We start from the raw sequence: 17,300 nt of genomic DNA, 5'->3' as shown, positions 1-17,300 counted from the left end.
CATAAAAGTATTCAAGATACCTATTATTCCCTGCTCTCTCTCTCTCTCTCTCTCTCTCTCTCTCTCTCACACACACACACACACACACACACACACACACACACACTCACTCTCTCATCATCATCATCACATTGACTTACTAAATTGAATTATTTTTTCTAGTAGTGAGAGTAGAGTATGGCAATTTTGTTGACTATGTGTTGTAGTTGTTGACAATTAGTATACTTATATTTCTGCAGGTATGATGTCATGATCAGAGTAATCTGTAGTGCAGTGGCTCTATGTAGGTATATGCTAGCAAATCTGTTATGTTTCATTCAATATAAGCTCTAGGATCTTCAGATGTCTGTTCACAAAGTGGTGGTGAGTCTGGGTATTTTAATAAATCCATAGTTAAATGAATCCAGTGATTGTGCTTGTGTACGTACCTATGTCTTCCACCAACAAACCCAAGTTTTGATCACACAAAAAATGTGGTAATCTTCAATTTTGTATTATTAGTGCATATTTGAATATTTCATTTATTTTAAACTGTTTCCCATAAACTGTCTTACATTTGAGTTACTGATAAGCTCATCTGGGCTTAAAATGAAGCTGAGGAAAGTTCAATTTTTCCATGAAGTTGTTTCACTGTGTATGAAGAAGGAAACTGGAAAATGCACAGAATTATTAACAATGAAAATGCAGAGATATTTATTGATTTTTATAAATATGCAAAATGTTGTAAACATTTATTGATGACTAGGATAAAAAATGCTATAAAACATCTAGACAGTGATTGTCTAATATTACAGATGTTTATTAGAAATATGTGCATGAAAAAAGAACAGTGCACGAACATTTATGTACACAGATACTGCTTAAAGTCCAAAAGACATAAGAAGTGAGAGCAACACATGTAGCTGAGAATCATTGTTTCCTTTTTCCAGTGGCACACTCCACAAAACAGTTACATTTTATTTTGTACCTAGTTATGAACAAGAACAAGAAGGTGTGTGAGGCAGCCACTGACATCATTAATCACAGGACTGAAAGACATAGTAGCACATTTAAACAATGACAGAAACTGTTATTTCAGAGGCAAATATAAAGGTTTTGAGATAAGCTGAGACATCACAAGAATATTTACCAAATCGAATGAGATGTGGTTACATATATAATGCATGCTTTGAGTTATGTAGATGTAGTAAAATAAGCAGTTTATACTAAAAGAAATAATGGTAACAAACAGAGAAATTTTAAAATATTTGCTTGGTTTATCTGCTGCAGATATGAGATAACACTTCAGAAATTGAAAGCACCTTTATTTTTAAAAAATGCCAGTTTGTGGCTACATTACAGAACATGTTGAAAATATATATTATAAAAGTTAATTTGCTCTTGCTTGAAATGCATTCACCACTGAAAACATTCAATTGTGCGTGTACTTAAAAATAAATATAAACTGTTCTAAAGTGCAAAGATTAATTCCGTGCTTATTTAACAATCCTTAATGAGTCAAATTTTATAACAGCACATATTAATGGGAAAATTATGAGAAGAATTAACAAGAGGCATACTGTTTCACATAAGACCAGATCTCTGTATCATTCTTTCCCTATTAACAAACCTGAAGAAAAGTCTCCTAAGATTAAATTTGTATCCATCATCTCTGTGTCTGTGAGATGAAAAGCATATTTTTATAGGCTCTCAGATATTTAGTGCTGTAGAATCGCACTGAAATTCAGACACATCTATCATTCAAAATAAAATTTCTACCTTGGTCCTTATGTTTTGAAAACACACCTCGTACCTTTTATGTGCAGTTTGACTCTTGTTATACCTTCCAACAATATGGATAAATTGAAATGTGCGTAACAATTTCTAACTGCTTATAACTTCAGTATTAACAATAGAAATGGAAGATCAACACTGGAAATACCACTGACAGAGGCTTTTAGCAGCATGCAGTATACCTTTATTTCATTGCAGAGCCTTATAACTTTTGTATAATGTTCTTATATTCTGGTCCCCAATTAATACCACCAGTTTCATTTATTTTTTGCTAACATTACAAAATTGTTCCATATAGCTTGTATGCTTCGATATTAATTTCAATTCCATGTTATTTTTACTTGTCAGTAGAACAACAATGAGCACATAATATACCACTGATTATATTTCAGCAATTTTGGATCCTTAGATAAATGTCTGTTCTTTATTGCTAACATAACACAAGCACCAGAGCTGCTCAACAGTTCCAGTTTCAAATACTGCAAACTACCATTTTTATATAACTTTATCACAGCAGTATAAAGTCTCTGTGGAGGTCCCATTAACAATTTATGATTTTCATTCCTTCTTGCCATTAACAGCTGCATGATCTGAGACAAAAACTAAGAAATTCAATTATATTACATACTTTCCTTTGGATTAGTTTTAAAAATATAAAAAAACCACAGGAAGTGTCTACAAATATACCTTGAAGATCTGCCTATGGACAACCATTTTAGCTAAATTTTAGATTTAAATCAGTTAGTGATTTGGCACTGTTGATTTGTTTCATTGTCAACATAAATGTAAAGGATGTAATTGGTGCTTTATTGTGGAAATGAGCATTTGTTGTACAGAAAAGTAAACATGACAAAAAATATATATGAGATTTAAGACATCTGTTATCTGCTCGAGTGTACAATTTCCACCCAGCAATAGCTTTAGCTGTGCTTCACAATGTCAACTCACCTTTACCTATAGTTGGTAAGAAAATTTCCAAGCACCCATGGGCTCAACTAAGAACATTGTAGCTTGCATAGTGTCTGCATACAGTAATTTTGAAATGTCAATGAACTCTTGTTACTTTTGATGGCAATTATTTTATTTGTGATTGTGACATCAGATTCATTATAGCAAGGCACTGCACACCCATTCTGACTGAAAAGGATTCAGATCAAATTTTAGCACATGGCAGAACATTTTGAAATCAACTCAAAATTTTTCTACAAGGATCGCTGTAGTTAAATTTCCATGAAGATAGATCACCTCCCATTCTCCCAATACCAAAGAGGAACAAGTTACATCTTGAAGATGTCTCTTATAAGGATGATGCACCATAAAAGTATGTAAATGTCCAAACATCAGAATTTGTGCTGAAAACATTCTGAGGTATAGAATACCAAATAATAAACACAATGGACAGGCAGTAATATAGGAGAAATTTTTGGTGAAAAAAAAGGAAATAAATTTGCATCTTTTGGGGGTAGTGCATATATTAAGAACCAGCTTATTTTTAATGAAATCATCTATCTAATGTCAGTTCTAAGCCATGTCCTTTTCAAGAGCCTCCTTTTCAGCCACTGCAGCCCTTTACCTCTCTCTTTCTTGAGAGTTTTAACTTACATTAATTTCTTTCCCACAAAATTGAAGATGAAAGCAGCCCATTTCACACAGTTTACAGTTCTCCTATGATTCTGCAACTTGGGAAAATGATCTAGACTACACACTCTTTCTGTGAAGGAAATATTGACAGCAAAAAGCTATATAGTCAAAATACGTTTCACTGTTAAGTTGCAGCTTAGGAAACATCTGTCTATTGCATGGTACACACTTCACCACATCAGAATCTAAATATATGACAAAAGTGGTTCATAACATAATCTGGTTCTGATCATCTATCAGTATTGTACTGAATGAAATACATCATCTGGCAGCTGACATAATAGTTCCATCAACTATATGTATTGTAAGTTTTGTTGCAAATGAGACAATTGTATAAAATACTTGATGGGTATCACAAGTGCAGAAAAATAATTTTATTAGTACAGATATCAATTAACATGTCAAAAAAGACAATTCCTTGTTGAAAACACCATGGGGTTACCAGGATTAAATGTGCCACACCATTGTGAGGTCTTCCTCACAGCCAAGACTTGGCTAGTCAGCAGCTGCAAGGAGAATGGTCAGGAAGGGCCAGGCAGCTGGCATCAGCTGCCTCAGCCCAGACCTCACCTCTTCTGCTCATCGTGTGTACTCTGGGGCACTGAAGGGGGAGTGCTCTCTGGCGGTACCACTGACTCTTTAAGTGAAGGCAGAAGAGGAGCTTCCTGACAAACAAGTTTCCTGCAGAAAGAACATCAATCTATAAGCATTACACTGAAGTAACTTCACAAAAATTATTATTGTTAATGGAATACAGTTTCACAAGACTCCCATTCCAAGGAAATTTTCATTACTATGAAAGGCACCAGTGAAGTTCTCACTCAAAATTTAAAAGAAAGGTATTATTTTGGTATGAATTGTTTAATTTATACACTTTTACATTTGATAACTCTGTAAACATTTTTTCTGCTCTAATGTCAGTACCTCATATTTTAGTGGTTTTTGAAGGATTGGCAGTTTCTTGACGTGATGAAAATCACTGTGCATACACATTGTTTGAAATTATGGAATAAATAGAAATTTGTATATGAAAAATTAAGTGAATGAAGGCAATCAGACATTAATTTGATGTTTTTCTCTGCCATAGAGCCAATTGTTTGATGTGAATTTTCATGATGAAGAATGATGCACCGTTTTTAGTGGTTTTTCCTGATTACACACTGACTTGTGGCAAACAAATAGTTGTCTCCATTCACCACTAACTATGCTTCATTATTCTAAAACAGTGGTAATGACATGTCCAGTGTAATCTAAAACATAAGTTGTATCTTTCTTGGATATGCTTCATAAATGAATCACTTTTGTTGGTTTCAGTTCATCTTGCAACATCCAAACAGTGACAATGGCTAAGTTTCTGGCTTGTGTCAATGTATCCAAGTTTTGTATCCTCTTACAAGTTATACAAGTATTTTGTATTTCATTTCACCAGTTGACAAGAGACTTTTTGCACAGCAGCTAAATCTTCATGAACTGCTGTAGTGTGTGTTTCAGAGAGACCAAGAAAATCCTTAACATGAAATTTGTAGAAGTTTTCTTCAATGTCAAAATAAATAAAAGAGTGAACTAATGCACACAGGGGGAGAGGTTGGGGGGTATCAAAAGCCCTGTATCCTGTTTATGAATACATAACTTCAGGTAAAATCAACATTTGGTGTTTACATGTGCTATTCTATAAAAATTGCACAAATTTTTATAAATATCCGATAGGCACTCCATGGTATAACACGTCCCATCTCTGTTGATGGCAGTGAGCAGGTCTGTGTAGAGATATATCTAACTACTGATATCTACCAAAAAGAAAACCAAAACTAACCTTTCAGCTGCAACATCATAGGAGCCTGGTGCAGAATGTGACCGTCCTGACCTCTGGAATTTGTCTGATTTGTCTGAACCAGCAGCTCCCACAGAAGCACCTCCTCTCCGAAGACCTCCACGACCAAATGGATTCTGTAAGTTAACAACAAGGCTTTTAAGGCTTCTGACATGTGAGTAAGAACAATTTACTTGCTAAACTATTATATTTGTAAGATTTTACTTGCTAAGCTGTTTTATTTGTAGGTTGCAGCCTTTTGTCACTATAAAATATACTGAACATCACTGGGATTAATGTTAGTAGAGAAGCATAAATTTCTGTTTACTTTGAGAATGTGAAATAACATATGCAACACATCTGAAAATTTGTGAATCCACCTCAGAAACTGATTATAAAATGGCAGTCATAAAGCTTATCTTTTCATAAAGTTACATACATCATACATCCACCATGCTTCCCCCAGTCAATGCTGTTAGTGAATCCTTATGAAGATATTCAGGTGTAGTGTGCGAGGTGGTATCCATCCTACAAAAAACCATTAACTTCTCTTTAAAAAATGTAATACTGTCCTCAATTCCAGAGGATGGTTTGAATATTGCAGTGCTTTACTAAGCATGGTGTGACTGGAGAAAGTACACTTAGTTCTTTTCCCTGTCCTACGGTGTGACTCACCCAGCCAGTTATAGTTGGACCTAGAATTTAATATGGTCTCTAAATCATGGTTCAACTTGGCGTTTTTCATATTAATGAGCAATATATGAAAGAAGCAACACGCTACAATATATAATTTACACTCAAATGGTGTCAGAAGAATACTTTCAGATTTTTAGTTGGACACTTAGTTTTATGTGTATCAGCCACTGCCAAGACCATATTCCTTGAACTGATGAAAACAGGAATTCTAAATTATAGTTTTATGGGGTATCATCACTTCAAATAAGTGGAAATGTCAGATGTCACGCATCTGTTCAATATTTAACATAAATTTGACTTACATTGAGATGCTAAAAAATAAAACTTGTATTGACATTGGACTTAGTGTAACTTGTTTAAATAACAATGAAATATTTACTGGATGTTTAAGAAGGCAGACATATTTTTAGAGTCCACATTAGTTGTTATGATTTTCAGTGTTGGCACTTGTGCCATAACTTTAAAGTTTCAAAGATGTATGTGGAGCAAATAACCTCAATCCATCACAAAGACTACTGAAACTAATGGCCAGTTTTTTTTATGGCAATTAAATGAATTGTGTGATCTCCTGCAAAGATGAGTCTGTGAGCCTGAAGTTTCTAACTATGCACTTTGGCTTAGAATGAATATCAAGAACTACATTAAGTATTTTGTGTTTGCTCATTTTCTTGAACAGAGACAGAGGCTGTAGTGCTGAACACACATCAGACTTGATAGTGCATACTAATGACAGTCTATCATTCAAGCATCTGGTAACAGCTTCTACACAGATTACAGCTCAGATTTTCATATTTGAAAACATTATTTAACTGCTTAACTACGCTGGATGTGTTAACGCGCATGGCTTTGTACCTATCCCTGCGTGCTCTGAACATGTTTATGCATGCCACCAGTCTTTCTACTTGCATAGACATGCTCAGAGTACTAGGTAGAAGGACTGGTGGTGTGTGTAAACATGTTCAGAGCACACAGGGACAGGTACAAAGGCACATGCATTAACGTGTCCAGAGCAGTTAAAGGGTTGACCATCAAGTGCTGCTCACCCTCTCCAACAAAAGATTTTTGTGAATTCAATTTGAGTTATATACATAGCTAAGAAGTATATTTTTTTTTGGAAAACTCATTCTGTCATTCACTAATGGTGGCCTGATGGACAGTGGCTCATACAACATTCCTATAGCCTTTTCTGTTATTCAGACTCAATGAGGAAGCCATAAGAGAATGGAAGGCATACTTGCCTGGAAGGAGTGCTTCTTGAGCATAGTCTTGACAAGGATGAGCGTGTCAAGCCTGGGGATGGACTGCACGACACGCAGTACATCCTCCTCGGTGACCTCGACCAGCTGACAGTTCTCCTCCTCGGTTGGAAGGGGGCTCTTCCCATGTGCTGTCACCCAGGGGTGCTCCTGTTGCATCAAGGCTACAAGTTAAAATCAGTTCATAAATATAAAGTACAAGAGGCTTACCATATTTCTTGTAATCCTGCTGGCCATATGAATAAATTTGTCAACATAATTATGCATACATCTGATTGGTAGCATGGAAGGATACATAATCTGTTACGAAGTCATGTAGCAGAACTTGCCACTACCAGCTGAAGTTAACTGAAAGTTCTCTTGTGTACCTGTTGATGATGAACCTGTGCCATCCAGTTTTCTCCTGGACTGTTATTTGGACTTTGTTTTTATCTAGTGTCAGTGTCTGGCTAGCACACACTTGCTACCTGCCTAATGCAGAACTGCTTTCACTTACTGTGCAATCAAAAGCTGTATTTTCAGAGAACAAACGGAAGAAATGTGGGTGAACTGAGAGTGTGGCTCATATGTGAGTGCTCCTCAATTGAGCCTACCATCAGTGTTCTCCTGCACTAATTTGTGAGTTATTCAACTTACTAGCAGAGTACTGTGTTAGATGAGAGGTCTCCACTTCCACAAGTTTCATGTTCATTATTTCCCTTATCATGAAGAGTTATTACTTTCTGTGATTTATTTGTACGTAATTTGTGCTCAATCAAATCTCTGTTGTGGAAGAACACTTACAACAGTGACAATAAGAACTTTTCAGGAACTGCATTCCACACTGTGCTGGACTACTACTTGTCAGGCTACTTTGCTGAGAGTTCCAACAAGGAATGACAAGGGATTTCAAGCTCTGGAAACAACAGCTAAAGTTGCAGCACAAGCTTGTACAGAAGCTGACAGATCCAGTACGTTTACAGTTTCTTTCAGCAATTCCAGCTTTCCAAAAATTCACTAAAGCTCATCTGCAGTAGACATGTCTCAAAACCATTTAGCAATTTATACTGAGGCACATGACAGAAAGTGCTCTATTGCGCCAATGCAGTGTTTTGGAATTACACTGTTTAGATTCTTTCTCAAACTGAATGTTTGTTTTAATCCTAGCCTCTCTCAAAACTTTATTTTTTCTCTTCTCTCCTACCCTAAAACAAGATGCTGCTCTGACAGATTTAACCAATGGTGTTCACCACTCATGACAGTTTGTTAGAATGTGCTGGTGCTTATTATGGTGTGGATAAACAATGATTATGTAATTCATTATACTTATACTCACACATCAACATTACATCACTTAAACAGATGACAAATGAACTACAACAAAAAAGGTCTATAAACTCGTATATAGTTACATCAGAAATGAAGTAAGCTGTCAGATTACCAATGTAGCAACACTACTACATAACCTGGTGACAATTTCAACTTGTCAATAAGTTACATTCCTTGTTCCCTAGCAAGTGGTTTAACTAATATCTCAGCAGGTGTTCCCTTTCAGTGCAAGTGCTTAACAACAGGCCCATTTGTTTTGACACATTCAGTAATAAAATGTGCTTCAGCATGAACACATTTTGATCTAGAATATACTACAAGACTTTGCGAGCAGGGTAACAGAACTCTGGTTATGAAAAAAAAAATAATTATTTTCTCCAATGGATGAGGACTCTCCTATTGTAACAACCTAGTAGTTAAAGCATCTGCAAAATTTGAGTCAATCAAATCAGTTACATGCCAATCTTTAAAATCTTCTTTGTTGAACACAATGCCTAATTCATAGTACACATGAGGTAATAAAGGACTCCTTTTGCTTCCCTCCAATACATACTAATAAATGTAGATTTAAGGAATGGAAAGTCCAGGTCAGAATATTAACAACTGCGAAAAGGATAGATTGCTACTCAGCACAAAGATATGCCAAGTTGCAGACTGGCCCAGAAAATCGATTGTCAGACACTGAGCTCTTGGCCAAAACCATCTTCAGAAAAGAAAGAACAACGTTCACACATGTAGGCATGACTCCTGCACACAAAACCACAACTGGTCACTCTGGTCAGACTGCTCTGACCCAGAACCCGACATAAGCAGTTGTTCCAACTCTAAATTAACTCTCCTAACAGAAGAGCTGAAATGAGGCTGGTCATGGCACCTTATTGGTCATGGAATCTTAAAAAGATACAAACTCAACACTGGTACGTCTTGCTGCTGGTGCTGTCTTTAGGAGGCCACGCTCTACAATGAACCCAGGATCTGTGTCAGTATTATTGTCTGGCCTACCCTTCACAATCAGGATATCAGAATGTTTTCCTTCATGAAGTCTTTACTAAGTGAATGTAAATCCACTGTCTCCTGACCTATTAGCACCTCATTATGTTTCTACAAGTAAAACATTGAGGTTTTAAACCTTTCTCAATAAAAGATAAGGATAGCCCTTCACATCTATGAGAACTGCATCCTTATAGATTATTACCCTACATGTAATTGATCCTTCCTTGGACATGGTGATACTTGCCTAACTATTTTTAATTACTTATGTATTTATTTTTTTAGCTTTGATGACACTCATTTTGGGTAAATATCCTCAAAGGTGAATGAAGCATTTGTATTTGTAAACCATAAGGTTTTGTTGAGTAAGCTGCAGTAAAATAAAGCAGTTTCATAGTTGTTAAAGATATTAATCACATATTATTGTGAAATTACTGTAAGCAACATCAATTGCAACAAATCTATTATTGATATCATAGTTTGATTAGCTTCACTTCAAACACTTTTTAACACTATCACATTCCTTTTCTTGGCCTGTATTTACAGAAGATTCAATACCAATTTGTTTTCTTAAGTCTATCAACTCTTTTCCACATATACCTGACAGGGAAGTATTGTGAGATCTAATTTGTTTGCAGAAAACAAGTGACTGTATGTAGCCATTTTGGACAAAGTAGGCAGATGTAATGACATACACGTATGGTAAGATTGCATTACAAGTTTCTCATTCAGAAATTGTATTTAAATGTTGTTCATTTGTGAGAAAAAGGAGAAATGTGTAGACACATGGATCAAAATTTGACAACAAAGTTACTATGGCCAATCAAGACTGGTTCATCATTCCACAATATTGCTCTTCGCACTGGTCAGGATCCCGCTACTGAATAAGGTACTGGAGAGTCACAGAGATGAAAGATGATTTAGAAAAGGTCCTCAGCACAATGGAAACAATTTTCTGTAATTGATACAGTATGAGAATAAAGATTTGTGAAGCAAGATAACAGGAGATGATAGAAGCGAAAAAAGAAATTGTGACAAGAACACAGCAGACGATTTATCATTTAATTTTAGAAAGAGTTTACTCTCTAGTTGGAGCACCAGTATGGAAATAAGGAAACGAACCATGAAAGCATTTCAAGTGTGGTTGGGTGTGAAATATGGACAATAGGGAAAGAAAAGAGGAAATGGCTTGAAGCCCTGGACATTTGGAGCTACTGAAGGATGATGAGGATGTCATAAATGCATTAAATTATGATTGATTTGGAATATTCTACATATCTGGAAACAAAGAGCAAGGCAGACGGAAAAGCAGAATGGCATATTGCTGCAAATGAACTTTAGGGTTTTACACTAAATAAAAAGAATATGGAGAAGTGCTCTGGATAATGTGATGACATTTGGATCAACAAGGACTGTCAGCATGGTGAGTAAAGCAGTGATTTCCTTTGACAGAGAAACAAAGGGAGTTGCACTGACAGTGCATCTCATGCCACAAATGCCTAGAAGCATGTAGAATCCTTGACTGGTCTGTCTGGTCCCCTGATTTATCACTCATACAGCATGTCTGGGATATGACAATGGGAAAATAAACTTTCATACCAGCTTCTGGCCAACGATATTCACCAATAGACACACCACATGTTTCAGGCATGACAAGCAATGCAGGATGCCAGATTCAATGACCACACTGGACACAAGAGTAGTAAGACACCATCTTCTCAGATGAGTCCTGGCTCTGAAAACAGCATCACAATGAACATATTCATCTGCCAAGGCTACCAGAAGAACGAATGTTGGCAACAGGACTCGTTATTGGTGAAATCTTTGTGTGCTTGTATAGGAGTGCCTCTGGGTGCACATCACTATCGACTCTGGTTATTATTGCTTGTAATTTACACAGAATATTCTCCAGATTTCTCACACACTGAAATCTGGTCATGGTCTGCCATGATACTGGTATACCAACAATTGATGGCCACTATACACCCTTGTGTATAATTGAAGGTGCATGGAATGTCATATCCATATGTGACACCCAAGTTCAGTTCAGCTCCATGCCCAACTGGTTTAGAGGCTGCCAGATGTAGCAGCTCTATGTACTAAATTTCTTGTCCTGTATACCCCTAAATCATCTACAAATTTAATTTTGTACTGTTGCTACTTGGTTGTGTATGCACAATCAGTAAAATTTCATCACTTGTCTTCCTTTCAGGTCTTTCATTTTTTATGGGTAGTATTTTGCAAGAATGACAGCATTGTTTCATGTTAACCAGTTCTTCCTGTTAAGCATTTTTGTATTGATAGTTTTTCACTGTACTTTAAGAGGCAACACTAATTACACTGCCTGGCTAAATAAGTGAAGCACCAAGAAAACCTGGTCACATGTCAGTGCAATGTAGTACACATGAACATGTGGGTATGTAAATGATTAGATCTGCCATTCTCTGGGACAGGTAGAACAGTCACCAGAATTTATTTCTGTTGCACTTGTTTTGTGTTCTTATCAAATGTGATAGGGCATATAAAGGATATGAAGAGCATAAGATGTTGAGTGATCACTATGATGGACATGGAGATGCCACATATTTGTTTGAGACATCTTTAACAGCACCTGACAGAGTTGGACAAAGGTCTCATTGTGGATTTACATTTGGCCAACTGGTCGAATCCTGCAATACCCAGATTTATGGGTCATACAAATGTGACAATGGCTTCATATTGGACTGCAAGGGAATGCAAGGGCAGGCATACTTCGTGTCAATGTTCCAGTCAATCATGTTTAACCAAAAAGGGGGAATCACCATACCGCGCAGTGACTGAGCGCACCATAACACATTCACATCTGCACCAGCCATCTGAGAACAAGAAATGGAGTCCTTGCAACGTTCTGTGTTATCCTTAACTGTTGGTTGGAATCTAGCAACAGCTCGCATAGAAATTACCACCCCATGTGTAGGCTGCCATTAATGCCACAACAGAAAATGACTGTGTTTGAAGTTGTGCTGAAACCAGGAAGAATGGACCACTGGTGAATGGCAGCATGTATTCAAAGATGACTTGTGATTCAGCACTACTCGGGATGACGATCATTGATGAGCATGATTGTGACATGGAGAGGAGTTCCAATTCTCTCAATGTTCTGGTGAGGGGCAGCAGTGTTCCTCTCAGCATCATGGTGTGGGGAGCCATGAGCTATTATTTCTGGTCACAGCTGCTAGTGACAGGGGAATTCTAATGGCGCAGAGGCATGCCACAGACAAACTGCATCCCCTTATGTTACTTCTCATACAGTAGTATTGTGGTGACATGCTTCAACACAAAACTGATTCACAAATGGCACATGTCTCTATAAACTGTCTGCTGATGCTGAGGTACTCCGATGACTAACAAGCAATCCATAGCTGTTTATAATAGAACATGTATGTGACCATCAAGACATCAACACAATCACATTGCCAGTTCCTGTAATACAACATACCAGTTTCAACATTTACTGGCCTGTTTTCCTCAAGAGAGTATACAATGTCTTTATGACACCATTCCCAACTGAATCAGAGGGTGGATTCAAGCTGGGGGAAGCAACATAATGAAAAGTGGGCTATTACTGCCATGGTCTTTGTAACTTTGACTCAATTTTGTAATCATTAAATGAAATCACATATTGTCTCAACCTATGAAGTTTCATTTTGTTCCTTTCTCATCCTCTGGGTGCTTCACCTTTTTTGTCAAGCAATGTATACATTTAGTATTTTGTTCATCTTCAGCAACTGTAGCAATATTTATTGAAATAATCAGATACTAGTTGCATAAAAGAAACTTCATTTCCTTAACCGGTTACAGGCACATAGTGCCCTTCTTCAGAAATCTACACAGAAAAATACACCTCAAATAAGTACAGGTAAGATAAGAATGTTAAGATTTCAGAGCGAAAAGTTAAATTTGAAAAAAAAAGATAAACAATCGTACATACCTTTAACTATTGCATTATTTGCAAAAGTCAAAAGTAAGTTGTATGAAGCACATTGTTGTGGAATTAAGAAAATACAATAAGAATATGTAATACAATATAGAAGCCATAAATACATAAAGAGCTTGCAATTGCTCACATATGATTCATAGTGCCTGTACAAAAATGATGTACAGGGAAGCCAAACAACACATGTAGACATCATGCCAGAACTGGAGCTAATCAGCTAAAGACATGTATTTGTCTCATGTTGCAGGAAAAGTACGAAATACCAAATGCAACGAAACTTTCACACAACTATGATTCGATTAGATTAGTTTAGATTAGTTTTTCGTTCCATAGATCTGTGCTGAGGAGATCCTCGTGGCTGTGGAACAGGCCATTATTATTATTTTTTTATTCGTCAATGGAGTAGGAGGAGTTGACCACTAGTAAGTCTTTCAGGCTCCTTTTAAACTGATCTTTATTTGTAACTAAATTTTTTATGTTTGCTGGCAAATTATTGAAGATGAATGTTCCTGAGTAGTGGACCCCTTTTTGAGCTAAAGAAAGTACTTTTAAGTCCTTGTGCAGATCATTTTTGTTCCTGGTATTGTATGTATGAACTGAGCTGTTTGTTGGAAAAAGAGATATATTATTTAGGACAAATTTCATTAAGGAGTAAATATACTGAGAGGCAGGAGTTAGTATACCCAGTTCTTTGAAGAGGTTTCTACAGGACGTCCGTGAATTTACTCCACAAATAATACGTATTACACGCTTTTGGACTCTGAAAACTTTTGTTTGACTTGAAGAGTTACCCCAAAATATTTACCATACGACATTATGGAATGAAAGTAGGCAAAGTATGCAAGCTTTTCCATTTTTATGTCGCCTACGTCTGCTAATACTCGAATTGCAAATATAGATTTGTTAAGGCGTTTCTGCAGTTCTGCGGTGTGCTCCTCCGAACTGAATTGTCGTGAGGCATAATAGAAAGTGTAAGTGCATGTAAGAAGCGTTGGAAGTAATAAGCTGCATAAAAACTTAAGGGTGAATACAATAATACCAAAGACAAGTGGCGCTGGAGAAAGGAAATTTGGGATCTAATATCCAAACAACCGCAGTGAGGTTACCATCTTGTCAACAAAAGTGAATAATTGCTTACACGAGAAAGAGAGAGAGAGAGAGAGAGAGAGAGAGAGAGAGTTTGAGAGAGAGAAGGAGGGGGAGAGGGGGGGAGGGAGGGAGGCAGAGAGGATGAGAGGATGAGAGGTGTGGGAGCGTTGGGCAGAGTCGTCACCTTGATCTGTGGCAGGGTGATGCGCTGCTCGGGGTCCTTGTGCAGCATGCGGCAGATGAGGTCGGCCAGGTCTTGGCTTATGGCCGGCCTGGGCGGTAGGCGGACGGGCTCCGTCTGGATCTTGCGGTAGAGCGCCACCACATTGTCGTCCCGCCACGGCACGTCGCCGAACACAAACGCGTACAGCGTCACACCCATCGACCAGATGTCCACCGCCTGCAACACCACCACCGCCAACACTGTACACTGTGGCAAAGCTCGACGGCACCATCTCACCCAGATCCAGACCCTACAAAGGCACCCATTTACTGACCAGTCTATGTTAATCCAGTGGTCAGATCTGGCAGTCTTTCTGAAAGTAAAGCGTGTTCCATGAAGAATGAAACTATCGAAACGCCCGCTATTTCTGTCCTAGTACGTCGGCAACACTGAACATTGAACGAGTTCCATCTCTGAAGTTAGTAATGGAGCGTTCCACGGCGGATCATCAAATTTACATGGTGAAAACTTATTACAAATATGGTGAATGTTGTGCAGAGACTGTTTGCACACTCTGGAGTATGTTTGATCAACGTAGTGCAGCGAATAAGTCAACTGTGATGAGACATTGTTAAATTTGAGAAAATCGGTTCAGTTTTAGGCGTTAAACCAGCGCGACGTCGTCGTTTTAGACATCCTGCAGTAAACATATCCATCGTGTGTGAGACTGTTGCTGTACCTCAGGTGAAATCCAAGGCCACTCATACCTATGGCCAAGGGAGGGCGGGGGGGGGGGGGGGGGGGGGGGGGGGGAGGGGGTGTCGGACGGGGCCAAGCGGTTCTAGGAGCTTCAGTCCGGAACCATGCTGCTGCTAGGTTGCAGGTTCGAATCCTGACTCGGGCATGGATGTGTGTGATGTCCTTAGGTCAGTTAGGTTTAAGTAGTTCTAAGTCTAGGGGACTGACGACCTCAGGTGTCAAGTCCAATAGTGTTTAGAACCGTTTGAAACATTTGAAGGAATGGAGTGCTGTCCCTCCTCTTCCATCCCACTAGCTCTAATGAAAATATACAGTATTCAGGTGTTTATCTTTCAAGAAAACGATTTAAAAGTCAGTATTACACAGGCATGCAACGCACCATCGGGCTTATAAAATGCGGATGCGTGGACTCTGGGGCAGCAAACACACAATCAAAGAAACACAGAATAGTGAGTAGTAAAATATAGTACTCAACTTTGGTAATGCTAGTTACAGCAGTTGTAGAATGCAGGATCAACCTGCCTGTCCAGCGTCAACTACAATTCGATACATTAAAATTGCTACACCAAAAAGAAATGCAGATGATAAACGGGTATTCATTCGACAAATATATTTTACTAGAAATGACATGTGATTACATTTTCAAACAATTTTGGTGCATAGATCCTGAGAAATCAGCACCTAGAACAAGCACCTCTAGCCGTAATAACGACCTTGATACGTCTGAGCTTTGAGTCAGACAGATCTTGGATGGCGTATACAGGTACAGCTGCCCATGCAGCTTCAACACGATACCACAGTTCATCAAGAGTAGTGACTGGCATATTGTGACGAACCAATTGCTCGGTCACCATTGACCAGACGTTTTCAATTGGTGAGAGATCTGGAGAATGTGCTGGCCAGGGCAGCAGTCGAATATTTTCTGTATCCAGAAACGCCCGTACAGGACCTGCAACATGTGGCGGTGCATTATCCTGCTGAAATGTAGGGTTTCTCAGGGATCGATTGAAGGGTATAGCCACGGGTTGTAACGCACCTGAAATGCAACGTCCAATGTTCAACGTGCCGTCAATGCGAACAAGAGGTGACCGAGGTGTGTAACCAATGTCACCCCATACCATCACGCCGGGTGATACGCCACTATGGCGATGACGAATACACGCTTCCAATGTGCGTTCACCGCGATGTCGCCAAACACGGATGCGACCATCATGATGCTGTAAACAGAACCTGGATTCATCCGAAAAAATGACGTTTTGCCATTCGTGCACCCAGGTTCGTCGTTGAGTACACCATAGCAAGTGCTCCTGTCTGTGATGCAGCGTCAAGGGTAACCGCAGGTGTGGTCTCCGAGCTGACAGTCCATGCTGCTGCAAACGTCGTCGAACTGTTCGTGCAGATGGTTGTTGTCTTGCAAAACGTCCCCATCTGTTGACTCAGGGATCGAGACGTGGCTGCATGATCCGTTACAGCCATGTGGATAAGATGCCTGTCATCTCGACTGCTAGTGATACGAGGCCGTTTGGATCCAGCACGGCGTTCCGTATTACCCTCCTGAACCAACGATTCCATATTTCGCTAACAGTCATTGGATCTCGACCAACGCGAGCAGCAATCTCGCGACACGATAAACCGCAATCGCGATAGGCTACAATCCGACCTTTATCAATGTCGGAAACGTGATGGTACGCATTTCTCCTCCTTACACGAGGCATCACAACAACGTTTCACCAGGCAACGACGGTCATCTGCTGTTTGTGTATGAGAAATCGGTTGGAAACTTTCCTCATGTCAGCACGTCGTAGGTGTCGCCACCGGCGCCAACCTTGTGTGAATGCT

General features: G+C 38.6%; 1 protein-coding gene across 2 annotated transcripts in view; it reads right to left on the bottom strand.

Annotated features, from left to right (window-relative positions):
* Positions 1–676: 676 nt before the first annotated feature.
* LOC126284071 (calcium/calmodulin-dependent protein kinase kinase 1) overlaps positions 677–17,300 on the bottom strand; it is a 1,500,861-nt gene continuing 1,484,237 nt past the window's right edge. For both annotated transcript variants that reach the window (XM_049982700.1, XM_049982701.1), the window contains 4 exons: positions 14,724–14,939; positions 7,159–7,326; positions 5,228–5,361; positions 677–4,095 (listed from right to left, as the gene is read on the bottom strand). In XM_049982700.1, coding sequence (XP_049838657.1) covers positions 3,981–4,095; positions 5,228–5,361; positions 7,159–7,326; positions 14,724–14,939 — 633 coding nt within the window. In that variant the 3' untranslated portion in view covers positions 677–3,980. The remainder of the gene's footprint in view (positions 4,096–5,227; positions 5,362–7,158; positions 7,327–14,723; positions 14,940–17,300) is intronic.

This window comes from Schistocerca gregaria, chromosome 8 (assembly GCF_023897955.1).
Source record: "Schistocerca gregaria isolate iqSchGreg1 chromosome 8, iqSchGreg1.2, whole genome shotgun sequence".
NCBI lineage: Eukaryota > Metazoa > Arthropoda > Insecta > Orthoptera > Acrididae > Schistocerca > Schistocerca gregaria.
This window is presented reverse-complemented; position numbering and strand designations above follow the sequence as displayed.